The 20,590-nt window shown below is 36.2% G+C and overlaps 1 protein-coding gene across 3 annotated transcripts in view; it reads left to right on the forward strand.

The window, feature by feature from the left end:
- The window catches only part of DOCK1 (dedicator of cytokinesis 1), a 457,702-nt gene that overhangs the window by 305,567 nt on the left and 131,545 nt on the right, over window positions 1-20,590 (forward strand). For all 3 annotated transcript variants that reach the window (XM_087725976.1, XM_087725977.1, XM_087725978.1), the window contains exons 30-32: window positions 3,572-3,650; window positions 7,991-8,091; window positions 18,495-18,553. In XM_087725976.1, coding sequence (XP_087582102.1) covers window positions 3,572-3,650; window positions 7,991-8,091; window positions 18,495-18,553 — 239 coding nt within the window. The remainder of the gene's footprint in view (window positions 1-3,571; window positions 3,651-7,990; window positions 8,092-18,494; window positions 18,554-20,590) is intronic.

Here is a 20,590-nt window from a genome sequence, read left to right on the forward strand (position 1 = left end):
TGAAAAGGAGTTCGTTCCTTACCTTGCCCAGGAAGACAAGTTGGTTTATTGCATCGATGTCAAAGGTCTGATGGGACAATTTAAAATCCAATATGATTCAGAACAATGGCGTCTTTTATATAGATTCTTCAAAAAGAAATCTCAAAGCAGTTTTACTCCACAACGGTTTTTACGCTTCCATACCAGTAGGTCATTCCGTACACTTGAAGGAAACCTATGAGAACTTGGAATTGGTTCTTTGCAAACTTAAATATGAAGACCATGGTTGGCAAGTGTGTGGGGACATGAAGGTCTTGTGCATGCTGCTCGGGCAACAAGCTGGGTATACCAAATGCCCTTGTTTTCTGTGTCTATGGGACAGTCAAGACCGACAAAATCACTGGACCAAAAAGAGTTGGCAGCTGAGGGTGCTAACAGTCAGTGAAAAAAATGTCTTCCGAGAAACTTTGGTACCTTCCCATAAAGTTCTTCTACCACCTCTCCACATAAAATTGGGATTGCTGAAGCAATTCGTAAAATCACTTCCAAGAGATGGAGAATGCTTCAAATACTTGGTCACCAAGTTTCCATGCCTGTCGGAGGCAAAATTGAAGGAAGGTGTGTTGTCGGACCAGACATTAGAAGGCTTATAGTTGATCAAGAGTGTGTCAATACCATGATGGATCCTCAAAAAGAAAGGTGGATTGCATTTAAAGAAGTCGTACAGAAATTTTTAGGCAATAACAAAGATCCTCACTACAAAAAGATCGTCGGAAGAATGCTGAAAGCATTTCAAGCTTTAGGTTGCCTGATGAGTTTGAAAGTGCATTTTCTCCAGTCCCACCTTGACTACTTTCCTGAAAATTTGGGAGCTCTGAGTGAGGAACAAGGTGAACGATTCCACCAAGACATTAAAGAGATGGAAAGAAGATAGCAGGGAAAATGGAGCATTACAATGATGGCAGACTACTTTTGGATGCTTCAGAGAGACATTCCAGATGCTACTCACAAGCGTAAATGCACCAAGAGGAGCCTCACAAGGAAGAAGAATCGAGTTTAGTGTGAGCTCATTTCAGTTCAAAAAAGGATTTTCATGAAAATATTGTAATAAAACTTTTATAAGTCTATTTTCATTTATTTTGAGCTATTGCCTTATTTAACATAGTTACCTAAATTGTCAGGAAACGTGATGTCCTATGACAAAATGGAGGTCATTTTCGGATTCAGCGCACCAAAATATATAAAGATTACATGGAATAACCCAAACAGCTCTCGAAAAAAAATGTTTTGCAGACCTGTTGATTCCATTGTAGGAAGAGTTCCCTTCTCTTCAAGAGACTATGAAATATCATACATTCTCAGTTTCTAAACTTTATTAATTAACATTGAAATGTATAAGGAGTAATTGAGTTTATTATTTCTGTCCTAATGTGGGTTCCACTTTATCCTATTAGCTGTTATGCAAACCAGATAGATAATTAGAATTTTTTTTAGAGTCTGCTCTTTATGATTGCAAAGCTTTCAGATAATGTCTCAGACTTGTATTATTTATACCTTTTGAAAAGTAAGTCAGGATAGTTTACCAAGACTTTATTTGGCATGTTAATAACATCAATTTGAACAATCTGCTGATGAAACATTTGAAAGCAAGGTTTTGGCACTTTCACTTTGTATCTTTGATTTTTAAAAAGAAAGGGAGAAGCTATTGCAATCCCCCTTCTTCACTATCATTGTCAGCTTTTTATTCTCTTAGTTAGCAGAATGGATGCTTTGCTGAATCTGGATAGGTTAGGGGAAGTCCTTGGGGGGGAGGACTATGACAATTTGTTGCAGCCAACTCGCCACAACCAGTTCACCACAACCAACGTACTGTGGCCAATTTGCCGTGGAACAAGAATTATACTAATATCAAAGAAATGATGGAATACAATCATTATGTCAGCGTTCCAAGTATCATGCAGAATTAAATCAGAGTCCAAGGCAAAACGATCCTTTCTGTTCCAATTTAATAAGAGAGACATCTTAGGCACATCTGTGTTAATCCCAATACTGGAAATGACATCAGAATCCCATCCAGTGAAAAGTTCATGATCTTGTCCCCCACCACACAATCCATCACATGATCCAATCTTCTTCTTCCACGCTGGCTTCTCCGCCCAGCTGCTTCTGGTCAGGTGTGAAAGTGCGGAGACAAAGGATGACCTTGGCTTCTATTAAAGAATGAAAAACCATACATTCCACAATCCTACTCCTTCTATTCCCCCCTCCCACCGACTATACTAAAGAAACAGCATAATGAAATAAGAGAAAGCGTGGCAGGCCAAAATTCTAAAAGGAATATAATTGCAGGCCTGACACATTAAAGAAAGGATAAAAAAGGATGGGAATGTGAATGACAAAAAATAAAATAAAATATTGTTTTATTTATTTTAAATAATTAAATTGAATGGTTAAATTATTCTATAGCAAGTTGTCCTGCAGTGAGTTGGCCATGGCAAGTTGACGATGATGAGTTGGCTACAGCAAGTTGGCCATGGCGAGTTGGTGATGATGAGTTGGCTACAGCAAGTTGGCCATGGCGAGTTGGCTATGATAAGTTGGCCATGGCGAGTTGGCTATGATGAGTTGGCTACAGCAAGTTGGCCATGGCGAGTTGGCGATGATGAGTTGGCGATGATGAGTTGGCTACAGCAAGTTGGCCATGGCGAGTTGGCTATGATGAGTTGGGTACAGCAAGTTGGCCATGGCGAGTTGGCTATGATAAGTTGGCCATGGGAAGTTGGCTATGATGAGTTGGCTATAGCAAGTTGGCCATGGCAACTTGGCCATGATGAGTTGGCTACAGCAAGTTGGCCATGGCGAGTTGGCTGCAGCAAGTTGGCTGCAGCTAGTTCTCCCATTCTGCCTCAGGGGAACTCAGACCTGCCGCAGCCTTAGTGAGGAAGAAGTAGAAATGTGATCTACTCTTGCTACTATTCTCTTCACTTGTTACAACCTTGCTTGGGGCCCAGGACTTCAGTTTTCTCATCATGGTGGTGAAGGAGATCTGAAAGCTTCGATTTGAGGGCCAAGGAATTACACTTAACATTATGTTACTGAATAGTAAGATTTGTTCTTGCTGAAAGCAAATCCGTTTCTGGAAGGTTTTTATCCAATTATACCCTTTTTGATGAACTATGCATAAATTATGCAGAAAGATAAAAGCTTTTGACAAGTAGAATTTTCAAAGCACTGTTCATCAGCTATTGATTCTTAACAATGAAGACATGGCTTTATGGAACATATATATATATTTATACGTACATAGAATTGTTGATTATCTTTTCTTGAGCTTATGGTAAAGAGAAATGAATTCATCCAAAGGCTTCCTGTTTTATCAGATTCTAAATATGCTAATTTCCTTGATTGATTCTGAAATATCTGCATAGAATTCTGTATACTTAATAGTGGTAAAATTGCACATATTTTGAAATTATTGCTAAAGCATCTATTTTCCTAGCACTTTTAGATTTATAACTAATTTGAATGCCAAATTTACAAAGGTACTAAAGTCTTAAATGTGTACTTATGTAATTTTCTTCTGATCTTTTAGAGTCTTTTTACGAGCAATTAATCAGTATGCAGATATGCTGAACAAAAAATTCCTTGATCAAACCAGCTTTGAGCTACAGGTAAAATAATATTGTCTTCCTTATTTCTAAAAGCTCTTCTCAATATATATTTCTGTGGTCCTCTTTTTTAAAGATTCTCATTGAATGCGCTATCTATATGTGGCATAAGATATGGTATGTATGTAATTATTTATGATAGACTAATAATTTGCATATTGTAGATGTATAGAGTTTATATATAGTTTGGACACAATGACAATTTGTATTTTACTTATCCATATTATTTAAGTTTTTTTATAATATTATTAAAAGGTTTGATTACAATAATAAAAGATAATATAGACTAAAAGAGAAAGAAGATGCAAAAAGGCAAGGGAAAAAAGTAGGAAAATATTCCCCTTAAAAAAGCAATCCCCACTTTTTTCATGACAAGGATAAAAAAAATCACTATCTCTTCACCTCGTCTTCACCACATACCTGAACTCTGATTTATGGTTACCAATGAGTAACATCTTCTCCAATCCAGTTGGGCTCTTTGCTGATAATTAGAATGACATGTATTCAAATCAATATTCCATATTTCAACTCTTAACTGTAGACAAATCAACATTTAAAAAGTGGTTTCACTGTTTAAGATCACAGATATCCTTCACTTTAAACAGAAAGACAATTAAATATAAAGCCAATTTAAATGATAGCAGATTAGAAAGATAAAATAAATGTAGGGAGAAAAGCTTAAACATGATGTCTATTGTAATCAAAGCCATAACAGGGTTTTTTTCCCCTTTCCAGATGTCAGTTAAATTCAAAGAGAATCACCCCAAACATGTCCTATTCAAATAATTTTCCATCTCTCAATGTTTAACTAGATTAAAAACCACATTTAAGAAACATAAAGAAATTCCAGGATCCTAAGATAAACACAAGTCTAAAATTTAACATGACAAAGGAGGATAATTTCTCCCTTATAGAAAACAAACTCACAAAAATTCCTTACTTCAAATGGGAAGACATTTAAGTACAAAACCAGTTCGGATACTATCAGATTAGTATACAAAAAGCTCCATTTGTTGGCTGAAGCAAATGCCTCACCTCCGGATTCTTTCACCCCTCCAGGAATTCCTGCTTCTGGGGAAGAATGGTGGATTAAAGACAGCTCCACCAAAAGTAGAGCAAAAGACAGAGAGTTGACAAGTAGATTGCTCCTTCAATCCTATCTGGATAAAGAGAGGATGTGAAATCACCAAAGTTGTTCTCCATGCAGTTTCTTCACATTTATTATTTTTTTATTAAAAAATTAAAAAGTTTTTACAAATATTTACCTACCCGAACCCACCTCCCCCCCCCAACCTCCCAGATCAAATACAGGGTATAAATCTTTAACAATCATATTCTAAAGTAAACTAATAGACTTTAGCATCATCACTTGTACTTTAACTCTCCTTTTGTTGAGCTAACTCTAAACAAATTATATCATTCCTTGCTTCTTCAATCATAAGCTATCTGGAGTTTCTTAGTCCCATATTTATTTTGAATATAATCAATCCATCTTCTCCACTCCAGCTTATATTTCTCGTCTGAGTGATCCTTGAGATATGCTGATATTTTAGCCATCTCTGCTAAGTTTGTGACTTTTAATGCCCATTCTTGAATAATAGGCAAATCTTCCTTCTTCCAGTATTGCGCCACCAACAATCTTGCTGCCGTTGTTAGGTTCAGAATCAAATTAGTCTCTATAACATTACAATCAGTAGTTATAGCAATAGCAATAGCAGTTAGACTTATATACCGCTTCATAGGGCTTTCAGCCCTCTCGAAGCGGTTTACAGAGTCAGCATATCGCCCCCCACAGTCTGGGTCCTCATTTCACCCACCTTATAGGATGGAAGTCAACCTTGAGCCGGTGAGATTTGAACCGCTGAACTGCAGATAACAGTCAGCTGACATGGCCTGCAGTACTGCACCCTAACCACTGCGCCACCTCGGTTCTCTACCTAACAAAAATAACTGAGGGGTGAACTTTATCCTCTTTTTAAAGATATTTTGCATAATCCACCATATTTTTATCCAAAATGCTTTGACCTTTTTGCAAGTCCACCATATATGATAATACATAGCATCAGCACAATCACATCTCCAGCATTTAGGTTGTAGGTTCGGATACATACAAGCCAATTTTTTGGGATCTAAATGCCATCTATAAAACATCTTGTAGAAATTCTCCCTCAGATTTTGGGTTTGCGTAAATTTTACATTTCTTACCCATATCTTTTCTCATGTATCCAGCATTATTGGTTCTTCACATTTATTATTTAAGAAGAAGAATTCTGAAAGATTATTATACCATTAACCAAATTTCAGAAGAACTTAATTAGCTTTTCTAATCTGTTTTTTTTTTAAACCAGTTGCCATGTACTGGCATATTAGTGATAGTACATTGATCTTTACACATTTTATTTCTAAGACAAGAATATTTGACTGTATGGCTTTTTGTGTGTGGCCTATCTCAAGTCTTTTCTCCACATTAATGTTCCTATAAGCAGGTTCTTCTTCAGACTTCAAGCCTTCCTTTTCCTTTCCCAGAACTCCTCCGTGCTATTATTTCAAGCTTTTCATACTTTTGGCTTCGTAAGAAATTTACATTGCTGTATCTCAGATTTTTTTTCCTCAATGGATAAGGCGTTTAAGTGCAAAACCCACCAAGTGGATTTTGCAAGCCAAGACATCCCAAAAATCTGCAGCCTCATCTTGAAAATTCTGTTAAATATTTCTACCAAACAAGATCCAAATACTAATGGGTCAAACTGTCTATTTTAACCAAATCAACTCAGAGAGAGTGGGCAGTTTTGTATGTTAGCAAATTGATCTTTAGGGTTGTAGTCTTGAATTAAAAAAAAACCAGTAATAATCATCATTTAGAATGGAATCAGGAACTGATTTAAACTCAATAGAAGTTAGACTTATATACCGCTTCATAGGGCTTTCAGCCCTCTCTAAGCGGCTTACAGAGTCAGCATATTGCCCCCAACAACAATCCGGGTCCTCATTTTACCCACCTCTGAAGAATGGAAGGCTGAGTCAACCTTGAGCCTGGTGGGATTTGAACAGCCGAACTGCTGAACTGCAGTCAGCTGAAGTAGCCTGCAGTGCTGCATTTAACCACTGCGCCACCTCGGCTCTAACTCAAGAGAACGTCATGAAGACAACTTGGTTCCATAAAACAAGAACCAGTTGGGATTTCTTTATTTTAATTAAGCAAATATAAGGTCACTTGTTTTATGTCATATAATTTTCTCAGATGCTTCATTGAATAATTTTCGCAAAGCCTTATTTTGCTCATAAAACAAACTTAAAATATCATCTTCAACCTTGTATGCTATATGATTTTTTTCCCCTTAGTATTCAATAGAACAATAAAGAACACCTCTCTTTTTTGGGGAAGCTCTCAAAAAACATTTAAGAAGATTTTAAATGTGGTTTTTTTTTATACTTTAAGTACAATATAAATAGATGCTCATTCCTTTTCTGTTTTACTTGATTTTAGAATGTCTAGACAAGTGCATTTTTAAAGCAATATTTATTTGTTAAATTTATTTGCTGCCTTTCCTGCTGCGGAGCCACTCTATGTGACCCAAAGGAAGAAATGAACAGAAGTGTAAAAAAAAGAAGTTTATAACAAAAGATGGACAGGTAGAGAGCAAAGATCAAGTGGAATCTACTATCAATCTAGCAGCCACATCCAGCATGGAACTCCCCCAATGCAACAATCAGTTGTGGGTTTCAATTTTTTTTTGAACCTACTCTGTGGGTGTGGCCTCCTTTGTGGGAGTGGCTTGCCGGCCATGTGACCGAGTGGGGGATCTTGCAAAGACTCTCAGATGAAACCAGTTTTTTTCCCCTAACCCTAAGAACAGGAAAGACAAAGCCACTGGAATAAAAAACCATCAAGGCATTGTGGGAAATTATAAAAGACAGTGCCAGGAAGCTCACAGAACTAGCAACCACCTCACAATTACCTAAACAATGAACCAGGTATCACACAGAAACACACAAAATCTGGCAAAGCTGCCTTGCACCAACTTGGCCTGCCCCAGTGGTGGGTTTCAAAATTTTTTGGAACTTCTTCTGTAGGTGTGGCCTGCTTTCCAGGTCCACTGGTGGAACCTCTTCTAACCAGTTCGGTAGATTTGACGAACCGGTTCTACCGAATAGGTGCGAACTGGTAGGAACCCACCTCTGGCAACACTACACAACGATTCTGTTAATAAAAATACAGTAGCTTGATGTTTTCTTGACATTAATATACACAATATAAATACATACATTTTTGCTAACTTACCTGTATCAATATATTTCAGTATTAAAATGTTGACAATGTTTGTATTTTTTTAAATTTCCAGCTTTGGAACAACTATTTCCATCTTGCTGTTGCTTTTCTTACCCAAGAGTCATTACAACTGGAGAATTTTTCAAGTACTAAAAGATGCAAAATACTTAACAAGTAAGTTATATGTCAGATAAAAACCATGAATAGGAACTTGAAAGTTTATTCGCATAATATTACATGAGATGCTCAGAAAACTCAAGGCAGGTTGACAAATAAACATAGTATGATGAAAGGTTAGATTTGAAACTATGATTCAAGTATTTATCATATTTTTAGCATCAAGTTAGAATCCAAAATTAAAGTATAAAGCAAACATTCACCTTACGTCATATCAATGGAGTCAAAATGCTTCAAAATTACCATTAGAAAAAAAACATTTTAATTCTCTAGTTTTTCCTCTTCATTTTAATCTCATTTTAACAGTAGTTTAATATTATATTGCTATAATATTAAAGATCTGGTAACATGGTGATGCTAGAAAATTGGTATGATGGCTACATTAAACTCTGATTAGAGGAAAACAATATCTATATCACTGATTAAAAGCTCTTTATATTTTTTTCACATAAAAGAGAAAATGAAGTATTTATTATTTGTTGGTTTGATGATTAGAAAAAAAATCCCTTTCTTCTATAATCAAAGATAATTGTGTAATTGTACTTATATTTGCTGCAAATATATTTACAGCTTTTACTCTTTATTAGTTTGTATTAGTTTTTAATGTTCTTTGTAAAACTTGCAACAAAAATATATAATAAAAGTTCTTACAGCTACTTTTGAGATTAATTTTAATGTGAATTCGATAAATAAATCTCAGACATTTGTTATGCCTTTGCTTTTTATAGCCTTAGAGGAGTATTTACAGATTTTATTTAAAATTTCACAATTTTAAAACTCATATGCATTACAGTGCCCTGAATGTAAATATTTATTTATTTTTATTTATAAAATTTTTAAATTGTTCCTCTCCTTCACATTTGCACTTTAGGTGATGTACAAATAAATAGTTAAACCATTGAAAAATTGTATAAAATTTTAAAAGAATCAAGTGATGTTAAAAATGAATTAAAAGGTGATGGCAGAGCTTTTAGGGCAATAACCTACTCTATGGTTGCGTGCTTCTCCATGCGCCCCAAGCAAGGTTGTAGAATGGGAGCCTACTTCACCTCCAGGAAGAGAATGTCCACAGAGACAATTCCATTTCCAATAGGATTTTGGGAATGCCAAGATCTTTGATATAGCAAGATCTATATTCATACTGTGTTGCATATTATTGGAAATTGCATATTGTTTCCCTTCTCCTCTCTGTTCCTCTTCTCTTCGTAGATTTTATCCCTGTTTAATCCATTCTTTCAGTCCAGCTCTCGCAATCCTACATCCTCTCAGAATTGTTATTCTTGGAAAAATAGGAGGAGATATGTGCTTCACTGAATTATTCAAAATAAAGCTGAAATGAGATTAGATAGATGATAGATAGATAGATAGATAGATAGATAGATAGATAGACAGACAGACAGACAGACAGACAGACTGACTGACTGACTGACTGACTGACTGACTGACTGACTGACTGACTGACTGACTGACTGACTGACTGACTGACTGACTGACTGGTTTTTGGATCCAAACAATAATTCTGTCACTAATAGAGCACCAAAATTGTTAAATAAAGAGATGTTTATGAATTTGCAGATAGCAAACGGCTTGTAGCATATAAGTATATGCTTGTAGCAGTAACCGTTTTTATAATAGTGATGCCAATTTGCCCTCATCAGAGATACGGACATTCTGTAGAGATACATGTTTGTATAAAGTCTTGTTCATAATTCATTACAAACTTCCATATTGACTTATTGATGCCGCTCGTTACAGCTTTAGAAAGATAAAAATCTAATGAGATATTAATAAGTGGAACTGAACTAGTATTTTCTATGATGGAGGCTGTCTTCCCGTAAGCTTAAAACAGTGCGGTTATTAAATGGAATGATGTAGCAAAGGCCTTTGTAACACCACAATCACTATTTGTTTTTGTTGATCCGAAAACTCAGGCTGTGTAGAAACAAATTCAGGCTTACAATTCTGTTGGTTACTTTCTGCATTAAAAGCTTCACTTGTTCACACATTTATGAAGCTCAGATTTTAGCGAACCAGTATTTCGGTTCCAGAAAATTTGAAGCAGGAAGCCCACTGTGTAAAGTACCTCATTTGATTTGATGGCTTCAAAACACAACTTCCCCTTTCACTGTCACACTTTATAACAAGCCTTGGCAAGCCGCAGCTTGGTCTGGTAAATTTTCCTGGCATGTTTTTATTTGACTTCCATTACCTCAAGCGATTCTCATGGGAACAATCTTTTTTTGAGAGAGAATGAATTGACCCTTTCCAGAGGCTTCAATTTTGCTATGTTTCCACATTCCACATAAGCAAAACTCTTTGAGAACAATCCTCCCTATGTCTCTCCTGTGTTCTACATTCATGTCTTTATACATATTGCACAAAATAAATAGACAGACATTCAGAAAGATGAATGGACAGTCACATGCTAAGCAAGTAACTGGTTTTGGTGTTTCTAGCTCTGTTCTTGATTTCTGAAGATTGGATCAAGAAAATGCAAGCGTGTACAGTATGTCTAAATGACCTGTAGAATGTGAGAATATATGCTTATGCTTTTGTTTGAGTAAAACAGAGATGGGTTCCTACCAGTTCGCACCTATTCGGTAGAACCGGTTCGTCAAATCTACCGAACCGGTTAGAAGAGGTTCCACCAGTGGACCCGGAAAGCAGGCCACACCTACAGAAGAGGGTCCAAAATGTTTTGAAACCCACCACTGGCGAGGATCTTGTAACTTGACAGCTTTAAGACTTGCATGCTTCAATGCTAGAGTTTCTGAATAGCTACTTGGACCAACCTAAGTACTAATTCATAATTTCATATCCGGTCACATGGGCGGCAAGCCACTCCCATCTGGTCACATGGGTGGCAAGCCACTCCCACAAAGGAGGCCACACCCACAGAGTAGGTTCCAACAATTTTTGAAACCCACCACTGGAGTAAAAGGTAAATATATAATTTTGAAAATTACATACTATTTTAAAATTAACAAGTCTTATGATTAGCATACTTAGATAGATTAAAAATACAATACTCTTCTGGATAAGAGACACTGGTACAAATAAACTCTTACCACTTTTCTCATTAACCTACCCGAACCTAGAATATAGCAGGACATTCAGAGTACTTATCCTTGTATCCAGTACCTGTTTTATTTAGAGAACTCTCCTAGGCATTCAATCACAGATGTTAACCTTCATTTCCTGCCAGTTGCTAAGATGACAGCTTCAGGGAGTTGATGCTCAGCTGTCAGTATGCTGTTTTTCCTTCATTTCTTTTCTAAACATAGGAAATTTCCTCAGTATATTTTACCACATATCTTTAATCAAAATTTTACTAAGTAACAAGCGAGAAAAGTAAACACACAGAACAGTGGTGGGTTTCAAAAATTGTTCGAACCTACTCTGTGGATGTGGCCTCCTTTGTGGGAGTGGCTTGCCGCCCATGTGACCGGATGGGAGTGGCTTGCCGCCCATGTGACCGGATATGAAGATGCCGACGACACTTGTCAGAACCACCTTAAATTACCTCACACACAGCACTGGCATGCATAAGAATAGGATGTCAACTTGTTTTTTAAAAGGCATCTTTGGTTTGCGTTAAAACAACTTCAACACACGCAATGTTCTGATTGCACCACAAATGCAGGAGTCATCCTTACCTTTCACAGAGGCACTGAGTTTTATAAATATGAGCATGATAGTGTAGAATAATCATATCCAAGGACCAGTGGTGGGTTTCAAAAAAGTTTGGAACCTCTTCTGTAGGTGTGGCCTGCTTTCCGGGTCCACTGGTGGAACCTCTTCTAACCGGTTCGGTAGATTTGATGAACCGGTTCTACCGAATAGGTGCGAACTGATAGGAACCCACCTCTGACACAGAAGCTAAAAATTATTTCTGGTTTTGAATACAAGATGCATTCGATTCTTAATAATTTCTAAGAACACCATATAACGTATCGCTATTTTTATTCAAAGTGGCAAATTCTAGTTGAATTGCTTACTGAATTAGAAATCAAGATGAAATGCACGGAAGTGCTGAGTAGGAGAACTCTAATCATGGTGGGATTTGACAGTGACGTCCCTTCAAATTTCTGTCCAGAGTCACTTGTCAATGATATGGGTGACATATAAATGTAATAAATGCTTAAATAAATAGAGTCAATATATTTTATCCTCTCAGGAAGTCAGGATCCTTTCTTCTAGTTTGTTCCAACACTAAACACCAATGCTTAAATTGACATATTCAATTATGAACAAGACATTATACAAACATGTATCTCTACAGTATGTTCGTATCTCTGATGAGGGAAAATTGGCATCACTATTATAAAAACGGTTACTGTTACAAGCATATACTTATATGCTACAAGCTGTTTGCTATCTGCAAATTCATAAACATCTCTTTATTTAACAATTTTGGTGCTCTATTAGTGACAGAATTGTTTGGATCCAAAAACCAGTCAGTTAGTCAGTCTGTCTGCCTATCTATCATCTATCTAATCTCATTTCAGCTTTATTTCGAATAATTCAGTGAAGCACATATTTCCTCCTATTTTTCCAAGAATAACAATTTGAGAGGATGTAGGATTGCGAGAGCTGGACTGAAAGAATGGATTAAACATGGATAAAATCTACGAAGAGAAGGGGAACAGACAGAGGAAGGGAAACAATATGCAATTTCCAATAATATGCAACACAGTATGAATATAGGGTTCCACCACAAAACCGCGGTAGACAAAAGCGTGCTCGACAAAAGCGCGTACGTGACGTCATCACAGCGCGACGAAAACATCGCGCTGTGAGCGGTAAATTTAAAATTAAAGCTAAAACCTTACCCTAACCCCCCCAAACCTAACCCTAAACCTAACCCTAAACCTAACCCTAACCCTAACCCTAACCCTAACCCGTAACCTAACGCTAAACCTAACGGTAACCCTTAACCTAAGGCTAAACCTAACCCTAACGCTTAACGTAACCCTAAACCTAACCCTAACCCTTAACCTAACCCTAAACCTAAACCTAACCCTTACCTTTATGTGAATCGGCTTGCTTTAATTTAATTTTAATTTAATTTATTTTTTAATTTTTTTCATCGCGCTGCTGATGACGTCAGGTACGTGCTTTCGTCGAGCGCGGTTTTGTCGACCGCGGTTTTGACGGGTCACGTGAATATAGATCTTGCTATACCAAAGATCTTTGCATTCACAAAATCCTATTGGAAATGGAATTGTCTCTGTGGACATTCTCTTCCTGGAGGTGAGGTAGGCTCCCACTCTACAACCTTGCTTGGGGTGCATGGAGAAACACGCAACCATAGAGTAAGTTATTGCCCTAAAAGCTCTGCCATCACCTTTTAATTCATTTTTAACATCACTTGATTCTTTTAAAATTTTATACAATTTTTAAATGGTTTAACTATTTATTTGTACATCACCTAAAGTGCAAATGTGAGGGACAGGTACAATTTAAAAATTTGATAAATAAAAATGCTTAAATTGACATATTCAGCCACCTTATAATCATAGGCTAATATACATTGCTATATCTGGTTTTTACTGGTAGAGCATTAATTGCTATATTTTCTTCCTGTTATTGTAATTTCTTAATTTAGGCCTTATTCTTCTAACAAGATCTATGTGTTCATTAAAAATAAAAATCCCTGAACTACTGTTCTTAATATAATATAAACATGCCAGTTACAGCAGCTGATCTTACATGATTAATATTATAGCAAAACTAGCATCTCTGTATCAAGGGCCTCAAAGTACCCCAGTTGGTTGCTTCCAATTCCTTTCTCTCTGCCTAGAGACTTACAATAAGGAAGTCCGTGTTTCATCATTGTGCCACGGAGTCCAACAAATTTGGCTCTTGAGTGCACTTCCCGTCCTCTCTGTTGCTATGCGCTGTCCTCTCTGTTGCCATGTCTGGATTTCTTTTGATGACTTTTTCAAACAGAATGATTCCTACTGCCCTGACTTTCCCAGCCAATTGGGAACAGTTGGCAGGTGTGTTTTTATGTGTGCATAAAAATAAAAGCAGGCCCATAAATTACTCAGTACTCTACAGCAAGGAGAACATGCACAGAAAGTGCTTGTAGCTGAGAAAATGCGGCTTGATTCAGTTTGAAAATTAAAATGCTTTTCTTGTCCTGGTTTAGTTCTGATTGAGGTTGCTTCCTATGTTTCTGGTTCAAGTTCAGGGTCATGATCCATGTATTTGACCTGAATTAGTTTAAGTCAAGCTCATACCATAAAATGCAAATTATCTAGATTGCAGTGTTGACTTCCAAAATCAAACAGAACAAATTATTTGGTTTAATTTGAATTGTTTATAGCATCCTAATTACCTTCTTCAAATTGTTGCATTTGGATTATATAAACTTCCACACAGATTTTTTTTAAAAATAAACATTTCCAGTACAATAGAGGAATTAAGGAAGACCGGGATAATGAGGCGACACACAATTCCTAAATAAATAAATAAGTGGTTATTTGTTTGAAAGTGATAAACGAGTGATTATTTGATAAATAATTGGGTATTTGCAAGTGATTATAGTGGCAACTAAGAATAAAAAGGTATTAAAAGGAGATATTTAAAGCAATGAATTAAGAAAGTTAATTGTATGGAAATCAATTAAAGCCTGTGGTTAAAGCAACATTTATATATGCTTATGGATAAAATACCTATACTATATCATTGTGATTTAAATCATCACTATATTCAATATCAAATGATCTTATTGAGCTAAACTTAAAATTCAAAGTTTTATTTTGATTTTTTTCTCTTCTAAGCATAAAAAGACAAGGTGTTTTATAGGAAATGTTTTAGATTATGTTTGTATAAAATATGGGTTTTAACATTATTAATCTTTATAATATCAATTGAGGTGTAGAAATAAATACTTGAAACATAAAATCAAAGTTATTAAAATCCAAATGAGGAATTTTATTAGCTCTAATTGACAGATCTATCATCTGTCTGCCTACCTACCTATTGATGGCCTAGTGATGAAGATATTCACATCCCACTCAGAAGGTTGTGAGTTCAATCCTAGACGGGCAGATATTTCTCTCCTAGGACACAAAAAATATTTGCTGTGAACTCCATGTGGCATCAGGAAGGCCAATAAACATAGAACTCCAGCCAGTCATCCAACTCCAGCCTGAATTAAGGGAGTACAAGGTTGTAAAAAAGGAGATTTTAAAATTTTATTTATCAACATTTCTGATCTGCCTTCCTTCCTCAAATAGGGGCTCCGGGGAGTATCCCTTTTGAACCACCATGCCATAAGTAAAATGGTTACTAACTGTTCTGACCCCCCCTCCTCCGTCCAGGAATGAAAGCCAAGACAAACGTAAATGAGAATGTTTTTTAATCAGTCCAGACTCTCGTTGGCTGAAAGCCAAATAAACAAAGAGAGAAGCACTTTGGCAACAAGTCCTACAAACCTTGGCAGCAATGCAAACAAACTCTGGCAGCAATCCAGCCTGCCAAGTTTGTTTCTTGTTAGTCCCTAACGTTGACTTCTGCAAGAAGGGCGTGGCACAAGCAGTCTCTTTTATAATCTGGAGAGGAGTTTAATGAGCATCAGCTGAGCGTAATTACCTCCTGTAATTACGTAGTTTTTCCTGACGCCGAGTAGCCCTTCGACGGCGTGCATCCCGGAACAACTCACAGGTGGTTTCTGGATCACTCTCTCTTGTCTCCTCCCCACTGATTCAAGGCTCAGGCGCCACCTGGTGGCCAACCAGTCTCTCTGCGCCCTGCTCGGAGTCGGAACCCTGTCCAGGGTCCTCCAGGGCCGACTCATAAGGCCCCTCACTCTCGGAGTCTGGTGGCAGCTCCAACGACTCCTGTCAGGCCACAACACTAACTCATTCTCAATTCAAGTGTGTGTTTAAAAAGAAGAGATCCTAGAGTTTCCAGATTATCAGAAGCAAAGGAGGAGTGTCACTGTTTGGGACAATCATAGAGAATGTTTGTCAAAACAAAATGAATCCCGATATAACCCAGTGCTAGGACTTTGCAGGGGATAACCAGCACTTTGAATTAAACCCAGAACCCAACAATCAGTGCAAAAACCGACCTGTTATGCGTTAACTTTCTGGTTTGACAAATAGAGGCTACCATGCTATTTTTTTTTAAAGAAAACCACAATTAAAGTAAAATAGGTATGCTATTAGGCCTAGAATATAATTCGTTTTGTTTTTCATTAATTCAGTATAATTATCTTGCTTAGTCATTGTTATCAACAACAATGTTTTCCTACTCCACTAGTGGTTAAATTACCTAAAAAAGAGACATGACATATACTTCATATTAATACAAAGGGTTTAGAGAATACATGTAGAGAATGCATAAGCTCTAAGATACAAATCATTTGCTGCAGATAACAATATGCTGAGTGATCTTATTTAGAGATTTCATGTAAATGATGAGTTTAATGAGCATCAGCTGAGCGTAATTACCTCCTGTAATTACATAGTTTTTCCTGGCGCCGAGTAGCCCTTCGACGGCGTGCATCCCGGAACAACTCACTGGTGGTTTCTGGATCACTCTCTCTTGTCTCCTCCCCACAGAGGGTTTCTGCAATTTATAAATACCATGATATCTTATGATAGACTATTTTCATTCTGAATTTTGAGCTCAGGAAATTAAATTAAATGTCCCTAAATTAATGGGAAAAGGCACTTTCGACAATTTTATGATTTACCTGTTGTTTTTCAGTTGTTTTTCATCAGTATTTTTACTAATGATCTCACTACCATATTTACAATATTATTTCCCCAGAAGCATAGATAGCTTCTAGGAGACATCATCAACTTTTCATTTTCTAGTGATTCCCAAAACATTTTAAAAACCATCGTGCAATTTTTCAAACCTTACTCGTTACTGTTACTCATCTGAAACTTGAGATCTATATTTTGAAACTGTTTGTCCCAAATTATTTTTTACATGTTCAAATGTCATTTTCCCAACAAACCAGGTTTAGTTGTTTTACACCAATGTTTGGGCAATGTTCCAAACTAGATCCCAGATTCTCAAACTAGCCATTACAAACTGCTCCCTTACCCACAGGCTATGCCCAGATTGTCCCTTTGGCATAATTACACGTAGTTTAAGAACGAATGCTCTAGTTGTCATCGGTATAGCAATAGCAGTTAGACTTATATACCGCTTCATAGGGCTTTCAGTCCTCTCTAAGCGGTTTACAGAGTCAGCATATTGCCCCCAACAACAATCCGGGTCCTCATTTCACCCACCTCGGAAGGATGGAAGGCTGAGTCAACCTTGAGCCGGTGAGATTTGAACCGCTGAACTGCAGATAGCAATCAGCTGAAGTGGCCTGCAGTATGCATCCTAACCACTGCGCCACCTTGGCTCATATTGAACTTGCTGTGTTCAGGGTTCACCTAAATCTAATTTCCCTTCCATATAAATTATAGTCCTGGAGGTTCATATAATTTTGCCCTACGGAAATATGTAACTTTCCTCACTAAATAATTGAGCAACTATATTTTTACTTATCTGTTTAATTGGGTTCTCTTTATCTGGTTTTAAGACTTGGGGAGAGAATTTACCAGACTTTAGATTATATGTATGCAGAAATATTGAACTTTCAAAAAGGCTTACAAACTTTTAAGTGCCATTGTATATCCATCTTTTTTCTAAAAAATGCAACCTCTAATAAAATGATATTCTATTTTTGTTTATTTTCTGATAGCTTTCCAGACACCACACTGTACATTTTAATTTTACTATCTCAGCAGGTGTCATGATTGTTTTGAAAAAAATACTTTATAATTAATGTGGTTGGATGTTCTTGATTCCTGCTATTTATCATTTGTCATTTTCTACATTCCATATGTGTTAAAATAAGCTAAACATAAAATATTCCTAAGGGTACCGAATTTGTTTTATTCTGATATCGGAGACTGAGAAATGAAAAATACTTTCATTAATCTACACTGCCACCTTAGATTCACAAGGGACAGTTAAGCAATATGCTAGTAAAAATCCCACAGGTGAAATGTTTACAGAAAAAATAATACCCACTGGGATTCTTTTTCCCTTTAAGAAAAGTTGTGAAATACAGATGTTAAAGTAGGAGCTAGGATGCATGAATTTAGAATTGTTTTTATTTATTATTTAAATCATTTTCTTTCTGTATGGCTTATGAATGTCAATGTATTGTTTGCTTACATTTTTCCCGTTGTTAACAAGGAAAATATTACTTAACATATTGAAAAAGCTGCCATTATTCAAAGTTATAAAATGAAATGTAGATCTAAATGCTACTTGTTTTGATAGGGACTTAGCCCCTATCAAAACTATTAAAAGTATTAAAGAATTTCAATTAAAAGTATTAAAATAATTTTAATAAAAATGTGTACTTTCTCTAGGTATGGTGATATGAGAAGACAAATTGGTTTTGAGATTCGGGATATGTGGTATAATCTGGGTAAGAATCCCAATATTTGATCTTTAGGTATACTGCATGTGTGAATTTATGCCTGATTTGTAAAATTTGTGGACATATAATTATATATTTATTTCTGTATCACTCTGTAATGATGTAGTTGTCATATAGTAAATATACATACAAAATGCTTTTTATTGTTATGGCTTGTGCGGCAAAGCCATTGACAGATATTTTTGAGGTGACATATTAGTTAATGGGTATAAACTAACTAATTTCAGGAATTACCTTTCCTGAAATTTATTCATTAGTATATAGGATGAACAGGTTTTTTTGAAAGTAGGAGATTGGCTTTGTTTTTAAGTATTTGAAATATATAACTGGTTTTTTTTTAATTTACTGCAACTTTGTTGCTTCAAATTCATTGGTATCTTTACGTCTAGTGCAGGGGCGTCAAACTGGATTTCTTTGAGGGCCAGATCAGCTTTGTAGTTGTCCTCCACGGGCTGGCAGGATGAGATGCGACAGATGCCTCCTGCAGCACCCTGCTGGCCAAAACGGTGTGGGGGGGCTGTACGTGGCTCCCACGCACTATTTTTGCCCTCCATGGCCTCCTGTAGCACTCTGCTAGCTAAAAACAGCCCCCCTACGGCCCATTTTCAACCAGCAGAGGCAACATGGGCCAGTCTTTTGCTATTTCCAGGTCACCCCCACAGATCAGATTTAAGCACCCCGCAGACCAGATCCGGCTTGCGGGCCTTGAATTTGCGGCTTGCGGGCCTTGAGGCCCTGGTCTAGTGAATGACCATACCACTTATAAATATTATAGAAAGCACATAGTACTTTAAGGAAACAATATTTAAATTGCTTTATAGATTTTGGTGAAAAGGCTAATACATTTTTTCTTATAATGTTCTTTATTTTTTTTAACTCACTACCTGGAGTATACTTTTTTTTATAACTGAATGTATCTCTAGAACAACAACAAATCTTGTACAGAAGTAGGCAACATGGTTTCTTGTAGATAGTTTGAAATACAGCTCCTATCAGCCAGAGTAGTGTAGATTGTGGAATTTGTAGCCCAAAATACATGGAGAACTATCTGGCCCCTGGACATTCCTCTCTTATCATTTAAGAGGATGTCCCCCCTGGAGGCTTCACACACAACTGTTAATACACTGAAAAAGTTTCCACTTTAACTAGCTGAGAGATAAATGGAACTCTAAAAGTGAAAGCTGTCCAGGTTCAGATTTTTGTAACTTCAGTTTATTCTCTTCAATAAATCTTATTAAACCCATAGAGAGCCTTTTTTTTTCCTGTTGAAATGGTCTGCCAAGAGATTGATAGTTTCTACAATTTAGGGAAATACTTTCTTTAATCTGATTGTGAATTCTGGACTACAGTTATATCTTATTAAATCTGCACATTTTTTGTACATTTGCTGTAATACATAGCATTGATACTTCTCCAGAAATGATTATTCATAACATATAATGCAGTGATCCATAGAAACATATGATTAAAGCTAAAATTGATCTATGGAGCAATTTTGAAATAGTAAAAGATGAAAAAAAAAAACAAATCATTGTATTTTAATAAAAGTTTATAATATATTTAAAATATTTAGTCATTTTTTTGCACTTTTATTGTGGCCATTTTCTTATAATTTTTGCTTTATTAAGTAATAAAACATCAGATCAGGACAATTGTTCATCAGATGTCAGTGCAAATATTGTAGATTGAAATATCTGAAAATCTCTAAAGATATTGTAAATGCAACTATTTGCTTTTTAAATTGACATTCACCTAAATGTTGGTTGAATCTCATCTATTATATTTTTAAAGTACCACAGTGTAAAAGTGTTGAATTTAAAATACCAATTTTATGAATAATTGTTAGCCAGTGTTGTAGAATGTTCAGTGTAATAAAGCAGTCAATATTCTAATATATCTCCTGATAATTGCATGTAATAAGAAAGAAAATTAATATAATAGTAATTCTATGTTAGAAATACAATTTGCTAGAACAGTTATGTGGTAAAGAAAATAACAGTAGACATTGCCCCTTCACAAACTTAT

Source organism: Thamnophis sirtalis, unplaced genomic scaffold, assembly GCF_051295495.1.
Source record: "Thamnophis sirtalis isolate CommonGarterSnake01/CBP01778 unplaced genomic scaffold, rThaSir2_p1.2 scaffold_11, whole genome shotgun sequence".
Taxonomy (NCBI): Eukaryota; Metazoa; Chordata; class Lepidosauria; order Squamata; family Natricidae; genus Thamnophis; species Thamnophis sirtalis.